This window comes from Hemitrygon akajei, chromosome 14 (genome assembly GCF_048418815.1).
Source record: "Hemitrygon akajei chromosome 14, sHemAka1.3, whole genome shotgun sequence".
Classification (NCBI taxonomy): domain Eukaryota; kingdom Metazoa; phylum Chordata; class Chondrichthyes; order Myliobatiformes; family Dasyatidae; genus Hemitrygon; species Hemitrygon akajei.
In genome coordinates this window covers 79811952-79825407 of record NC_133137.1, presented here as the reverse complement: position 1 = coordinate 79825407, position 13456 = coordinate 79811952, and the positions used below count along the sequence as shown (strand labels likewise).

The following is a 13456-nucleotide window of genomic DNA, read 5'->3' as shown; positions in this document are numbered from 1 at the left end:
GAGAAGTGTGAGGTTCTACATCTTGGCAGGAATAATCCAAATAGAACATACAGGGTAAATGGTAGGGCATTGAGGAATGCAGTGGAACAGAGAGATCTAGGAATAACAGTGCATAGTTCCCTGAAGGTGGAGTCTCATGTAGATAGGGTGGTGAAGAAGGCTTTTGGAACGCTGGCCTTTATAAATCAGAGCATTGAGTACAGAAGTTGGGATGTAATGTTAAAATTGTACAAGGCATTGGTAAGGCCAAATTTGAAATATTGTGTACAGTTCTGGTCACCGAATTATAGGAAAGATATCAATAAATTAGAGAGAGAATGCAGAGACGATTTACTAGGATGTTACCTGGGTTTCAGCACTTAAGTTACAGAAAAAGGTTGAACAAGTTAGGTCTCTATTCATTGGAGCGTAGAAGGTTGAGGGGGGATTTGATTGAGGTATTTAAAATTTTGAGAGGGATAGATAGAGTTGACGTGAATAGGCTGTTTCCATTGAGAGTAGGGGAGATTCAAACAAGAGGACATGATTTGAGAGTTAGGGGGCAAAAGTTTGAGGGAAACACGAGCGGGTATTTCTTTACTCAGAGAGTGGTAGCTGTGTGGAATGAGCTTCCTGTAGAAGTAGTAGAGGCCAGTTCAGTTGTGTCATTTAAGGTAAAATTGGATAGGTATATGGACAGGAAAGGAGTGGAGGGTTATGGGCTGAGTGTGGGTAGGTGGGACTAGGTGAGATTAAGAGTTCGGCACGGACTAGGAGGGCCGGAATGGCCTGTTTCCGTGCTGTGATTGTTATATGGTTATATGGAGATAAGACCATAAGATATAGGAGCAGAAGTAGGCCATTCGGCCCATTGAGTCTGCTCCACCATTCAATCATGGGCTGATCCAATTCTTCCAGCCATCCCCCCATACACTCTGATGCCCTGGCTAATCAGAAACATATCTATCTCTGCCTTAGATACACCCAATGACTTGGCCTCCACAGCCACTCGTGGCAACAAATTCCACAGATTTACCACCCTCTGACTAAAGTAATTGCTCCGCATCTCTGTTCTAAATGGACATCCTTCAATCTTGAAGTCGTGCCATCTTGTCATAGACTCCTCTACCACGGGAAATAACTTTGCCATATCTAATCTGTTCAGGCCTTTTAACATTCGGAATGTTTCTATGAGAATCCCCTCATTCACCTGAACTCCAGGGAATACAGCCCAAGAGCTGCCAGATGTTCATCATCCGGTAACCCTTTCATTCCTGGAATCATTCTCATGAATCTTCTCTGAACCCTCTCCAATGTCAGTATATCCTTTCTAAAATAAGGAGCCCAAATCTGCACACAATACTCCAAACACAAGGAAATCTGCAGATGCTGGAAATTCAAACAAACACACACAAAATGCTGGTGGAACACAGCATTCTCCTTATAGATGCTGCCTGGCCTGCTGTGTCCCACCAGCATTTTGTGTGTGTTGTTTTCACAATACTCCAAGTGCCTTATAGAGCCTCAAAATCACGTCCCTGCTTTTATATTCTACACCTCTAGAAATAAACGCCAACATTGCATTCGCCTTCTTCATAACTGACTCAACCCGGAGGTTAACCTTTAGGGTATCCTGCAAAAGGACTCCCAAGTCCCTTTGCATCTCTACATTTTGAATTCTCTCTTCACCCAAGTAATACTCTGCCCATTTATTTCTTCCACCAAAGTGCATGACGATACACTTTTCAACATTGTATTTCATTTGCCACTTCTTTGCCCAATCCCCTAAACTATCTAAGTCTCTCTTGTTTCCTCAATGCTACTCGCTCCTCTAGCTATCTTTGTATCATTGGCAAATTTAGCCACAAATCCATTAATCCCATAGTCCAAATCATTGGCACATATCATAAAAAGCAGCGGTCCCAAAACCGGCCCCTGTGGAAATCCACTGGTAACCGGCAACCAACCAGAATAGGATTCCTTTATTCTACTTTCTGCTGATCAACCAATACTCCACCCATGCTAGTAACTTCCCTGTAATTCCATGGGCTCTTATCTTGCTAAGCAGCCTCATGTGCGGTACCTTATCAAAGGCCTTCTGAAAATCCAAGTACACCATGTTCACTGCATCTCCTATGTCTACCCTGTTTGTAATTTCCTCAAAAAATTGCAGTAGGTTAGTCAGGCAGGATTTTCCTTTCAGGAAACCATGCTGGCTTTGGTCTATCTTGTCCTGTGCCTCCAGGTACTCCGTAAGCTCATCCCTAACAATCGATTCCAACAATTTCCCAAACAGTGATGTCAGGCTAACAGGTCTATAGTTTCCTTTCTGCTGCCTCCCACCCTTCTTAAATAGCAGAGTAACATTGCAATTTTCCAATCATCCGGTACAATGCCAGAATCTATCGATTCTTGAAAGATCATTGTTAATGCCGCCGCAATCTCTCCAGCTACTTCCTTCAGAACCCGAGGATGCATTCCATCAGGTCCAGGAGATTTATCCACCCTCAGACCATTAAGCTTCCTGAGCACCTTTTCAGTTGTAATTTTCACTGCACATACTTTACTTCCCTGAAACTCTTGAATGTCTGGTATACTGCAGATGTCTTCCACTGTGAAGACTGATGCAAAATACGCATTCGGTTCCTCTGCCATCTCTGTGTCTCTCATTACAATATCTCCAGCGTCATTTTCTATTGGTCCTATATTTACCCTTTATATACTTTAAAGTTTTTAGTCTCTTCTTTTTTTTCCTTTTTAAATCTTTTTTATTAATTTTAAACAAACATAAGAGAAACATAGATAGAGTTTGAGAATACATATTAATAGGTTAAAGTATAAATACAAATAGATGATAATCCATATATAACCTCCCAAACTCATAGTAATTACGAAAAAAGGAGTAAATAAGAAAAAAGAAACCTCCAAAAAAAAACCTAACCAACATGGGCCATTGCATTATGTCAAATATACACAGCAGCGTTAATAACTCGGTACCTCCATCCAAATAATTAAGGATAATAAGAGTAAGGTTTAGGAAAAGTCAGTTTAGCTCATATGGAAATGCTGAATAAATGGTCACCAAGTTTCTTCAAATTTAATTGAAGGGTCAAAAGCAACACTTCTAATTTTTTCTAAACTCAAACAAGAAATAGTTTGAGAAAACCAGTGAAATACAGTCGGAGGATTAACTTCTTTCCAATTCAATAGGATAGATCTTCTAGCCATTAACGTAACAAATGCAATCATCTGCCGAGCTGAGGGGGATAAACAACTATTATCCACCATTGGTAAACCGAAAATTGCAGTAATAGGATGCAGTTGCAATTTAATAGTCAGAACTTCTGAAATAATACCGAAAATATCTTTCCAATAATTTTGCAAGCAGGGGCAAGACCAAAACATGTGGGTCAATGAAGCAACATCAGAATGACATCTGTCACAGGTTGGATTAACATAAGAATAAAATCGAGCAAATTTATCCTTAGACATGTGGAATCCTATCCTTAAGGTTCTATGTACAACCTTAAATTGTAGACTCTTCTTTGATATTAGTCAAGAGCTTCCTTTCATAATTCATCTTTTCCTTCCGAATGACCTTCTTAGGTTTTCTTCAGCAAGTTTTTAAAAGCTTCCCAATCCTCTAACTTGCCACTAGCTTTGGCTTCAACGTATGCCCTCCCCTTTTGCTTTTACTTAGACTCTGACTTCACTTGTCAGCCACGGCAGTGTCCTCCCTCCATTCGCAAATTTCTTATTTGGAATAAATGTGTATTGCACTTCCCTCATTTTTCAGAGAAATTCCAGCCATTCCTACTCTGCTGTCCTTCCTGCTAGTGTCCCTTTCCAGTCAAGCTTGGTCAGTTCCCCTTCATGCCATTGTCATTTCCTTTATTCCACTGAAATACCGACACATTGGAACTTCGTTTCTCCTCAAATTTCAAAATGAACTCGATCATATTGTGATCACTGTTCCCTAAGGGTTCCTTAACCTTAAGCTCTATCACCTCCAGATCATTGCACAACACCCAATCCAGCACAGCCAATCTGTTCTGAAAAAACATCCCTTAGACAGTCTACAAATTCTCTCTCTTGAGGTCTAGTACTGGCCTGGTTTTCCCAATCCACTTACGTGTTAAAATCCCCAACGATTATCATGAGTTCACCCCTTATCCTTCTAAATTCCAGCAAGTACAGACCCAGAGCTATCAAATCTTCACCTTATGATAACACTTTAATTCCCAGAATCACCCTTCTGAACCTCCTCTAAGCCTTCTCTAATGCTAGCCCATCTTTTCTTAAATGAGGAGCCCAAAATTGCTCACATTACTCAAAGTGAGGCCTCATTAGTACTTTATAAAGCCTCAGCAACACATCCCTGCTCTTGTATACCAGACCTCTTGAAATGAATGCAAACATTGCATTTGCCTTCCTCAACACCGACTCTACCCGCAAGTTAACCTTTGGAGTGTTCTACACAAGGACTCCCAAGTCCCTTTGCATCTCAGATTTTTGCACTTTCTCCTAATTTAGAAAATAGTCTACATATTCATTTCTACTACCAAAGTGCATGTCCATGCATTTTCCAACATTGTATTTCATCTGTCTAAATCCTTCTGCAGCTTAACTGTTTCCTCAACACTATCTGCCCCTCCACCAATCTTCGTATCATCCGCAAATTTAGCAACAAAGCCATCTATTCCATCATCTAAATCATTGATATACAGCAGAGAAAGAAGTGGCCCCAACACCAATCCCTGCGTTACACCACTAGTCGCTGGCAGCCAACCAGAAAAGGATCCTTTTTATTCCCACTCGCTGCCTCCTACCAATCAATCAATGCTCTAACCAGGTCAGTAACCTTCCTGTAATATCACGGGCTCTTAACTTGATAAGCAGCCTCATGTATGGCACCTTGTCAAAGGCCTTCTGGGAGTCCAAATATACAACATCCACTACATCCCCTTTATCTATCCTACTTGTAATCCCCTCAAAGAATTCCAACAGGTTTGTCAGGCAAGATTTTCCTTTAAGAAACCATGCTGACTTTGTCCTATCTTGTCCTGTGTCACCAAGTACTCCATAACCTATTCCTTAACAATTGATTCAAACATCTTCCCATCCACTGAGGTCAGGCTAAATGGTCTATAATTTCCTTTCTGCTGCCTCTCTCCTTTCTTAAACAGTGGAGTGACATTTGCAATTTTCCAATCCTCCGGCACCATGCCAGAGTCCAATGATTTTTGAAAGATCATTACTAATGCCTTCACAATCTCTATCGTTACCTCTTTCAGAACCCTAGGGTGCAGTTTATCTGGCCCAGGTGACTTATGTACCCTCAGGTCTTTCAGCTTGTTGAGCATCTTCTCTCTTGTAATAATAACTGCACTCACTTCTCTTCCCTCACACCCTTCAACACCTGGCACACTGCTTGTGTCTTCCACAGTGAAGACTGATGCAAAATACCCATTTAGTTCAATTGCCATCTCCTTGCCCCTGTTATTATTTCTCCAGCCTCATTTTCTAGTGGTCCTATATCCATTCTCATCTTTTTTTTTTTACATACTTGGAACAAACTTTTACTACTCACTATCTAACTGTTTGCTAGCTTGTCTTCCTATTTCACCTTTTCCCTCCTAATGATTCTTTTAGTTACTTTCTGTAGGTTTTTAAAAGCTTCCCAATCCTCTATCTTTCCACTAATTTTTGCTTTGTTGTATGCCCTCTCTTTTGCTTTTAGATTAGCTTTGACTTCCCTTGTCAACCACAGTTATACTATTTTGCCATGTGAGTATTTCTTTATTTATAGAGTACATCTACCCTGCACCTTCCTCATTCTCCCCAGAAACTTACACCACTGCTCTTCTGCTGTCATCCCCGCCAGCATTTTTTTTCATTTATTTTGGCCAGCCCCTCTCTCGTATCACTGTAATTTCCTCAACTCCACCAAAATACTGTTATGTCAGACTTTACTTTCTCCTTATCAAATTTCAAGCTGAACTCAATCATATTGTGATCACTGCCTCCTAGGGGTTCCTTTACCTTAAACTCCCTAATCGCCTCCGGTTCATAACATAACACCCAATAGCTGATCCCCTAGGCTCAATGACAAACTGCTCTAAAAAGCCATCTCTTAGGGAAACTCACTCTCTTGAGATCCATTACCAACCTGGTTTTCCCAATCGATCTGAATGTTGAAATCTCCCATGACTATCATAACATTGCCCTTTTGACTCACCTTTTCTATTTCCCGCTGTAATAGGGTCCACATCCCAGTTACTGTTATAACTGCCTGTATACAACTGCCATCAGGGTCCTTTTACTCTTGCAGTTTCTTAAGTCAACCCACAAAGATAAAACCTCTTACAATCCTATGTCACATCTTTCTACTGATTTGATGCCATTCTTTACCAGCAGAGCCACGCCACCTCCTCTGCCTACCTCCCTATTCCTCCAATGCAACATGTAACCTTGGACATTCAGCTCCCAACCATAACCATCCTTCAGCCACGATCCAGTGATGGCCACAACATCATACCCGACAATCTGTATAAGTGCAACAAGATCATCCAGCTGATTTCTTATACTCTGTGCACTGAGGTATAACACTTTGTGCACTGTATTTTCTATCTTTTTTGATTCTGCATCCCTCATACACTGACACTCACCCTGTTGACTGCAATTTTGTCCTATCATCTGCCGGCCCTTCTTCACAGTCTGACTCCATGCTAATTTGCTTTTTTATCATCTGTCCTATCCTGAGTCCCTCACTCTATTTCCCACCCCTCCGTCAAATTAGTTTAAACCCTCCCCAACAGCTCTAACAAACCTGCCTGCAAGAATATTGGTCCCCCTTGGGCTCAGGTGCAACCCGTCATTTTTGAACAGGTCATACCTCCCCAGAAGAGATCCCAATGATCCAAAAACCTGAAGCCCTGTCCCCAGCACCAGCTTCTGAGCCACGCCAAATCATCCTGTTTCCACCCTCACTGGTGTGGGCACAGGCAGCAATCTAGAAATTACTACCCTGGAGGTCCTGCTTCTCAGATTTCTGCCTAGCTCTCTAAATTCTCTTTTCAGGACCTCTTTGCTTTTCCTTCCTATGTCATTGGCACCAATACATACCAAGACATCTGGCTGCTCTCCCTCCCTCTCCAAAATGCTGTGGATGCTATCTGAGATGTCCCTGACCCTGGCAACTGGGAAGCAATATACCACTCGAGTGTCTGGTTCATGTCCACAGAATCTCCTGTCTTCATAAGGTCGCTCCTCAATCTCCTATCCTCCATTCCCACCCTATTCTCACCTTGCAGCAACGGAGGATGAGAGGTGACTTGATAGAGGCGTTCAAAATGATAACGAGCATATATAGAGTGGACAGTCAGAGACCTTTCTTTCCCCAGAGTGGAAAGGGCTAATATCAAAGGACACCCTTTTAAAGCAGAGGTTCCCAGCTTGGGGTTCGTGGACCCCTCGATTAACGGTAGGGGTCCATGGCATAAAAAAGCTTGGGAACTCCTGTTTCATGGTGAGTGGAAAAAAGCACAGGTGTCAGAGGTAGTTGTTTTTTTAACCACACAGAATGGTAGGTGGGTAGAACACACTGCAGGAGTGGTGATGGTTGAGGCAGGGAATAGAGAAAAGGCGAGGGGGGGGAGAGAAGAGAAATTTGTTCACTGGAAAGAGAAATCGATATTCATGACTTGAGGTTGGAGCGTACCCAGATGGAGTACAAATAAAACACAAGGTGCTGCCCCCTCATCATGGCACAAGAGGCGGCCATGGACTGGCACGTCGGAAGGGGAATGGGAATTAAAACGTTTGGCCACCGCGAAGCCCCACTTGTGGAAGATGGTGCAGAGGTACCCCAGTTTACGGTCGGTGCATCTCACCAATGCAGAGAAGGCACCATCTCCACTGGGAGCAGGAGTACTGGGCACAACAGACAACCCCAATAGATACGCAGATGCAGTGCTGCCTCACTTGGAAGAACTGGTTGGGGCCCTGAATGAAGGCAAGGGAGGAGGTGAACGGGCAGGGGTAGCTCTTGGGCTACCTGCAGGGAAAAAGTGCCCAGAGAAAGATTATTAGGGAGGGACAAATGGACACGGAGGGAGAGATCCCTGCAGAAAGCAGAGGTAAAGATTCTTTTTTTTTTCAGGCATTCAGAGTAGAAATAAGGCATAGAATAGAATCGGTGAAAAACTACAAAGACTGACAAACAACCAGTGAGAAAAAGGAGAAAAAAAAACACAGTAAATAATATTCAGGACATGAGTTGTAGAGTCCTTGAAATTGTGCCTACAGATTGTGGAATCAGTTCAGAGTTGAGGCGAGTGAAGTTATCCAGGAGTCTGATGGTTACAGTGGGAAGACAGCATGGCCTGGGTGGCTGGCCTCCCTGCCTCCATGCCAATGTGCTCAGTGATAGGCAAGGCTTTGCCTGTGATGGACTGAGCTGCAGGAACCCACCTTTTGTCGGATTTTCCCGTGTTGTGCGTGCGTGAAGATTTCCAGCACTTGCAGAATCTCGTGTAGCTTATTCACACTGTATGGCCTCCCCCCCCCCCCAGAGAAAACCCCACGTTAACTCAGCTCCCAACACCTCCCACTGTCTCGAGATTAATGTCATTTCCAGTCGGCAGCTGTAACGGAGAATGAAATAATTGTTGCTCCTCAGCCGGCGCAGCCTTTAAAAAACACACCGGGATAAAGAACACAGTAATTTTTTAAAAAAAATACATACGACTTCACGCGAAGCTTTTTTCACCATACTTTACAAATGGCAATAATCATAACTTTTCAGGGAAATAAAATAGCACAGGTACAAAGTTAAACTATTCCATACTGTTACTGGTAACAGTTAACGTGAAATACACTCGAGTTCACACACTTTGGCGCTTTTCTACTTGTCAGGCAAAGGCCAGCCCCGACTCCACAGGCAAAACTCGTCAGAAACACTCGATTTAAGTTCTGGCATGAGGCGGGGGTAGGGTACGTGTACAGAGGAAGGGCAGGCACTTTTAACACTTGCTGCATTGCTCTTTGTAGGAAGCAGCCGCTCTCTCCCAAACCGAAACCAAAGTTACATCAGTGCGATTTCCCCGCCAAGCAAACGGCGCTGGGTATATCGGAGAAAGGGGAGCCTGTTCTACCCCTCACAGGGGCCTGGGATCGAAACACTAAATGCAGTTAAATAAACAAAAAAAAATACACAAGGGAAAGTTGGGCCAGGTATTGTTTAAAAAAAATCGATGTACTCGCAGTCTCTGTCTAGCCGGTTTGAATGATTAAAACAGCGACAAGACCTCTGGAATGGTAGATAAAACGATTGTCGGAACCCGTGTGAAGATCCGAACTCCAGTTGCAAGGGAGTCCCGGGAAACAGTGCACAGACCCGGGCGCCAGCTACAAGAAGGTCCCGGGAAACAGTGCACAGACCCGGGCGCCAGCTGCAAGGGAGTCCCGGGAAACAGTGCACAGACCCGGGCGCCAGCTGCAAGAAGGTCCCGGGAAATAGTGTAAAAACCTGGGCTCCGATTGCAAGAGAGTCCCGGGAACCAATGCAAGGTCCCCGGCGCCAGCACAATGGTTCCGGGAAACCTAATGGAAGGTCACCCTGGGCCGTCAAAGCAGGAGCCGCAATAGAGGCGGCGAACGCCGTGCGGGGGCCCCCCGATGCATCGGCCCTGCCGGCGTCACCATAGCCCGAGTGCGCGGCCCCCTCCCCAGCAAATACTCACTTCCTCGCATTTCAGCCATCTTGCTTTCCCATTCAAACATGGGGGCGCGTAACAGACGCTGTATTAGAATGTAAAACTCCTCCCTCCCTCCCGCCCGCCTGCCTGGAACTGACACAAAGAGTGCAATGCACTCTGAACGAGCGAGAGCTGCCGGAGGAGGCGCTGGAAACCAGACCCAAGGCCCCGGCCGGCTTGCGGACCGCTTCCTATTGTGTGCGTATCATTGTAACTTGAGAGGAGCCGGTTTGCGGTCCGGCTCCGGCTCCGACTGCGTGCGTCTCTTTGCGGATGCCGCAACCTGGGGGATTGTTGAGGTTGGGGGGAAACTAGTTCAGTGCACCGGTCGGTTTGCAGACCAGGAGCTCAGCCGCCGCCGCCGCCGCTACAACCCAGCAGACCTGCAAAAAAGCACAAGGCAGCGGCCGTGCAGGCCAACGTTTGCAGTTGCCGTGTCCCCGTCCGTAACGTGAACGTGTTTCGCCTGCGCTAAAATGCCCGGAGAGAGGGTATCGCTCTTCAATACTGGGGTTACTAAAAAAAAAGCCTCTTGCCGTGTCCCAGCACACACCGAGCCCTCTGCATTCATTTTCTTTTTTTTTGCGATTTTTAAAAATAATCACCTTTGTGTGTATAACCCCTACCCCCCCCCCCCCCCATGGCCTCCAACCGACTGGTGTCAATCATTCCCAAAAAAGGTCATACCTCTACACTTCCCCCTCCACCCCGCTCTCATTATCCTAAGCCTAACCGTTTGTGCAGATGCCTCTGTGTCATCCAGCACGAAAGCAGGCCCTTCGGCCCAACTGGACCATGATGGCCAAGTTGCCTGCCCAAGCTAGTCCTACTTCCCTGCGTTTGACCCATATCCCTCTGAACCTGACAGCCGAGGTTCGAGATCAGAGTTTTCCTGCTCCTGGATGAGCTGGCGAGCTCCACCTGCCTGTAGTGACTGGTTTTAAGGCGCCAGTAACCTGCCTTTGCCCCCTCTTGTCAGTAGAAACGGTTCCACAGGTCTTAGTAGCTAAGGCGCACGTGAAGGCCAGGAGCTGGCCTTGTTTGTCAGAGGCTGTTTGAGACACATGCCAATAGAGCATTTAATAGTTCATGGGAGCTTCTCCCCCCACTACCTCCTCTGGCTATAACCTTCAGGAACCAAATCCTGCCTATCCATGTACTTATCCAAATGTCTTTTAAATGTTATTATTGCACCTGCCTCTTGGCAGCTCATTCCATATTCTCGCCACACTCTCGTCTACATGAAGAAGTTGCCCCTCAGGTTCCTATTAAGTGTAATTTGTCCCATTTGCTCGCATTTGGCTTGTATCCCTCCACGTGGGTGCCAGAACGTGTTGCGACACCTGCAGGCTACCTCCAACACAATCCATTAGTCGTTCATGCAAACAGCGCACTTCACTGTACAGTATGTTCCGATGTACATGTGACAAAGCTCATCTTTATTTTTAAACCCTTCCATGTACTTGTCCAAATGTCTTTTAAGAATTGTTACTGTGCCCACCTCTACCACTTCCTCTGGCAGCTTGTTCCCCATACTCATCACCCTGTATCTGAAGAACTTGCCCCTCAGTCCCCTTTAAATCTTTCCTATCTCACCTTAGACCTGTGCCCTCTAGCTTTAGACTCCCTCACCCTGGAAGAAAAGACTTCGACCATCCGCGTCATCTAAGCCACTCATGATTTTATTAACATCTGTAAGCTGGCCTGTGATGGTCAACTGGCTGGAGTGTTCACTGAGATCTTTAACCACAGTCTGAGATACTAACCCACTTCACACAAGCTTCAATTATACCAGTGCCTAAGAGGACATGGTAACCTGCCTCAATGACGATCATTCAGTAGCACTTACATCACAGCAATGAACAGTTTTGAGAGGTTGGTGATGAAACATATCAACTTCTCTCCAATTTGCCATCTCATTGGCTCTTCACTCAACTCTGGAATGTCTGGACAACAGAGATGCATATATCAGGGTGCTCTTTATTGACTACAACTTCGCATTCAATACTAGCATCCCCTCAAAACTAATCAATAAGCTTCAAGACTTTTGCCTCAATACCTCCTTGTGTAATTGGGTCTTCCGATTAGCATCAACATATCCTCCACAATCTCCATCAGCACAGGAACCCCACAGGACTGTGTGCTTAACCCCCTGCTCTACTCACTCTATACTGTGTGGCTTAGCACAACTCCAATGCCACTTTCAAGTTTGCTGACACCACTGTCATCAGCTGAATCAAAGGTGGTGACCAATCAGCACATTGGAGGGAGATTGGAAATCTGGCTGAGTGGTGCCACAACAACCTCTTACTCAATGTCAGCAAGAACAAGGAACTAGTTATTGAGGAAAAAACCAGAGCTATCAGCCAGTCCTCATGAAAGGTAAATTCCTCAGTATAATTATTTTTGAGGACTTTTCCTGGGCCTAACACGCAAGAACAATTATAAAGAATGCACAGCAGCGCCTCTACTTTCTTAGGACTTTGTGAAAATTTGATATGACATCTAAAATTCTGACAAACTTCTATAGATGCATAGGACTGGAAAGGAAAAGAAAATAAAGGGACAAGTAGTGATTATGTTGTTGTTGATGCCCGACCAAGGCACACGTTTTGGTGGCAAAGTAGCATAACAATGCTGGAGACCTGGGTTCAATTCCTGCTACTGTCTGTAAGGAGTTTGTACATTCTCCCCGTGACCATGTGTGTTTCCTCCGGGTGCTCTGGTTTTCCCTCACATTTTGAAGACTTGCAGTTCAGAGGTAAATTGGTCTAGGGAGTGTAATTGGGTAGGATGGGCTCATTGGGCCAGAAGAGCCTGTTACCATGCGATATCGCTGAATAAAAAAGTCTGCTTCCTCTTTCAACTACGGCTGATTTTTTAAACCCATTATCCCATCCAATGTGTGAACCAACCTTTGTTCTGAGCAGGAAATTTTATTTACACAGCCTTCAAACCGCATGGCATTATATATTTTTTTGCAATAGGCACACTATGAATATTTGGAATGAAAATTGAAAAATCACATACATTTGATTTTGTTTATTAATTAAAGGGTATAATGAAGTACGGTGCAACTAAGAAAACCTTACACATGTAAACTTTCTTGAGGTGCGCCCAATTCCAGCTGTGTGGCAACAAAGGTTATGTGCCTGGGAGCATTTCAATGTCTGCAGTGCTGAGCAGCTAAGAGGGAACAGTGCTCTCATCTTACCACTCCCCTCCACCCCCATTACACTTAAAACTCCCTCTCTTAATAATCAATACTAGACTTTTGCTGCCCTCAGTGGCAATGGATTCACCACCCTTTGCTGAAGAAATTCCTCCTCCTGTCAGTGTTAAAGGGGCACCTCTTTATTTCTGTGGGTGTGTCCTCAAATCCTACAGTCTCCTACAGATAGAATCAACCTCTTCACATCCACTCTATCCAGGCCTTACAGTATCTGGTAGGTTTCGATGAAATCTTCACCTCCATCTTCCTTAACTCCATCGAGTACAGCTCCAGGGTCATCAAACACTTATTCATTGTTTGAAACTTTTTAGAGGGAAAATTTAGCAAAATGCCCTTATTTTTTCAATGTTTAGACAGTGCACAATAAAATTTCTTAAGGACTTATTCTGCATGTCAGTGGGTGTTTTATCATCCAGCCGTGCCCATTTCTTCTCAGATTTTACACAGTGTTCAATCTCAAGGGGACAAGAATGTAATCACCACACCT

General features: G+C 44.5%; 1 protein-coding gene across 1 annotated transcript in view; it reads right to left on the bottom strand.

Moving 5' to 3' along the window:
- LOC140738726 (histone-lysine N-methyltransferase SUV39H2-like) overlaps positions 1-9790 on the bottom strand; it is a 53586-nt gene extending 43796 nt beyond the window's left edge. Inside the window, exon 1 of the mRNA XM_073066434.1 lies at positions 9723-9790. Coding sequence (XP_072922535.1) covers positions 9723-9762 — 40 coding nt within the window. The 5' untranslated portion in view covers positions 9763-9790. The remainder of the gene's footprint in view (positions 1-9722) is intronic.
- Positions 9791-13456: the final 3666 nt, after the last annotated feature.